At 47.7% G+C, this 470-nt stretch overlaps 1 protein-coding gene across 1 annotated transcript in view; it reads left to right on the forward strand.

Annotated features, from left to right (window-relative positions):
- The window catches only part of LOC105624859, a 28,221-nt gene continuing 27,751 nt past the window's right edge, over nucleotides 1–470 (forward strand). The window contains exon 1 of the mRNA XM_012206211.1: nucleotides 1–227. Coding sequence (XP_012061601.1) covers nucleotides 1–227 — 227 coding nt within the window. The remainder of the gene's footprint in view (nucleotides 228–470) is intronic.

The raw sequence follows: 470 nt of genomic DNA on the forward strand, positions 1-470 counted from the left end.
ATGAAAGGTAAAAAAAGGGACGAAAGACGAAAGAAGGGTAAAAGACAGAAGGAGAGGAAAGAGGCCGATAGAGCCAATCGAGGAATCGGTTTTGCTCTCTTGGTAAAGAGACGAAGAAAGGGGACCATGCACGGAATGAAGGAGATAGAGTGCATACCTGCGCACGAATGTTTGGGCGAGGTGGAGAATGCCGAAGAGATGGGAAGCTTTAGGAAGCAGGGAGGAAGGTACAGGCCGTATACGAGCGAGCTTTCAACGCGAAAGCTGCCGTAAAGCTGGCCGTTTCAACGAATGTTAGGAATATCTATCTCCACGAGCTAAATCCAGCATACACATTGTAAGAATAGGTTGAATGGGGATCACTGGTGGTCTAAAGAATATCGAATACCGCGTGCTACATATTCCTCAGACGCGCGCTGATCTTGAGAGCATCGAGGCAATTCTGCCCTTTCTCTCTTTTCTCTCTTCTC

Source organism: Atta cephalotes (assembly GCF_000143395.1).
Source record: "Atta cephalotes unplaced genomic scaffold scaffold00091, whole genome shotgun sequence".
NCBI lineage: Eukaryota > Metazoa > Arthropoda > Insecta > Hymenoptera > Formicidae > Atta > Atta cephalotes.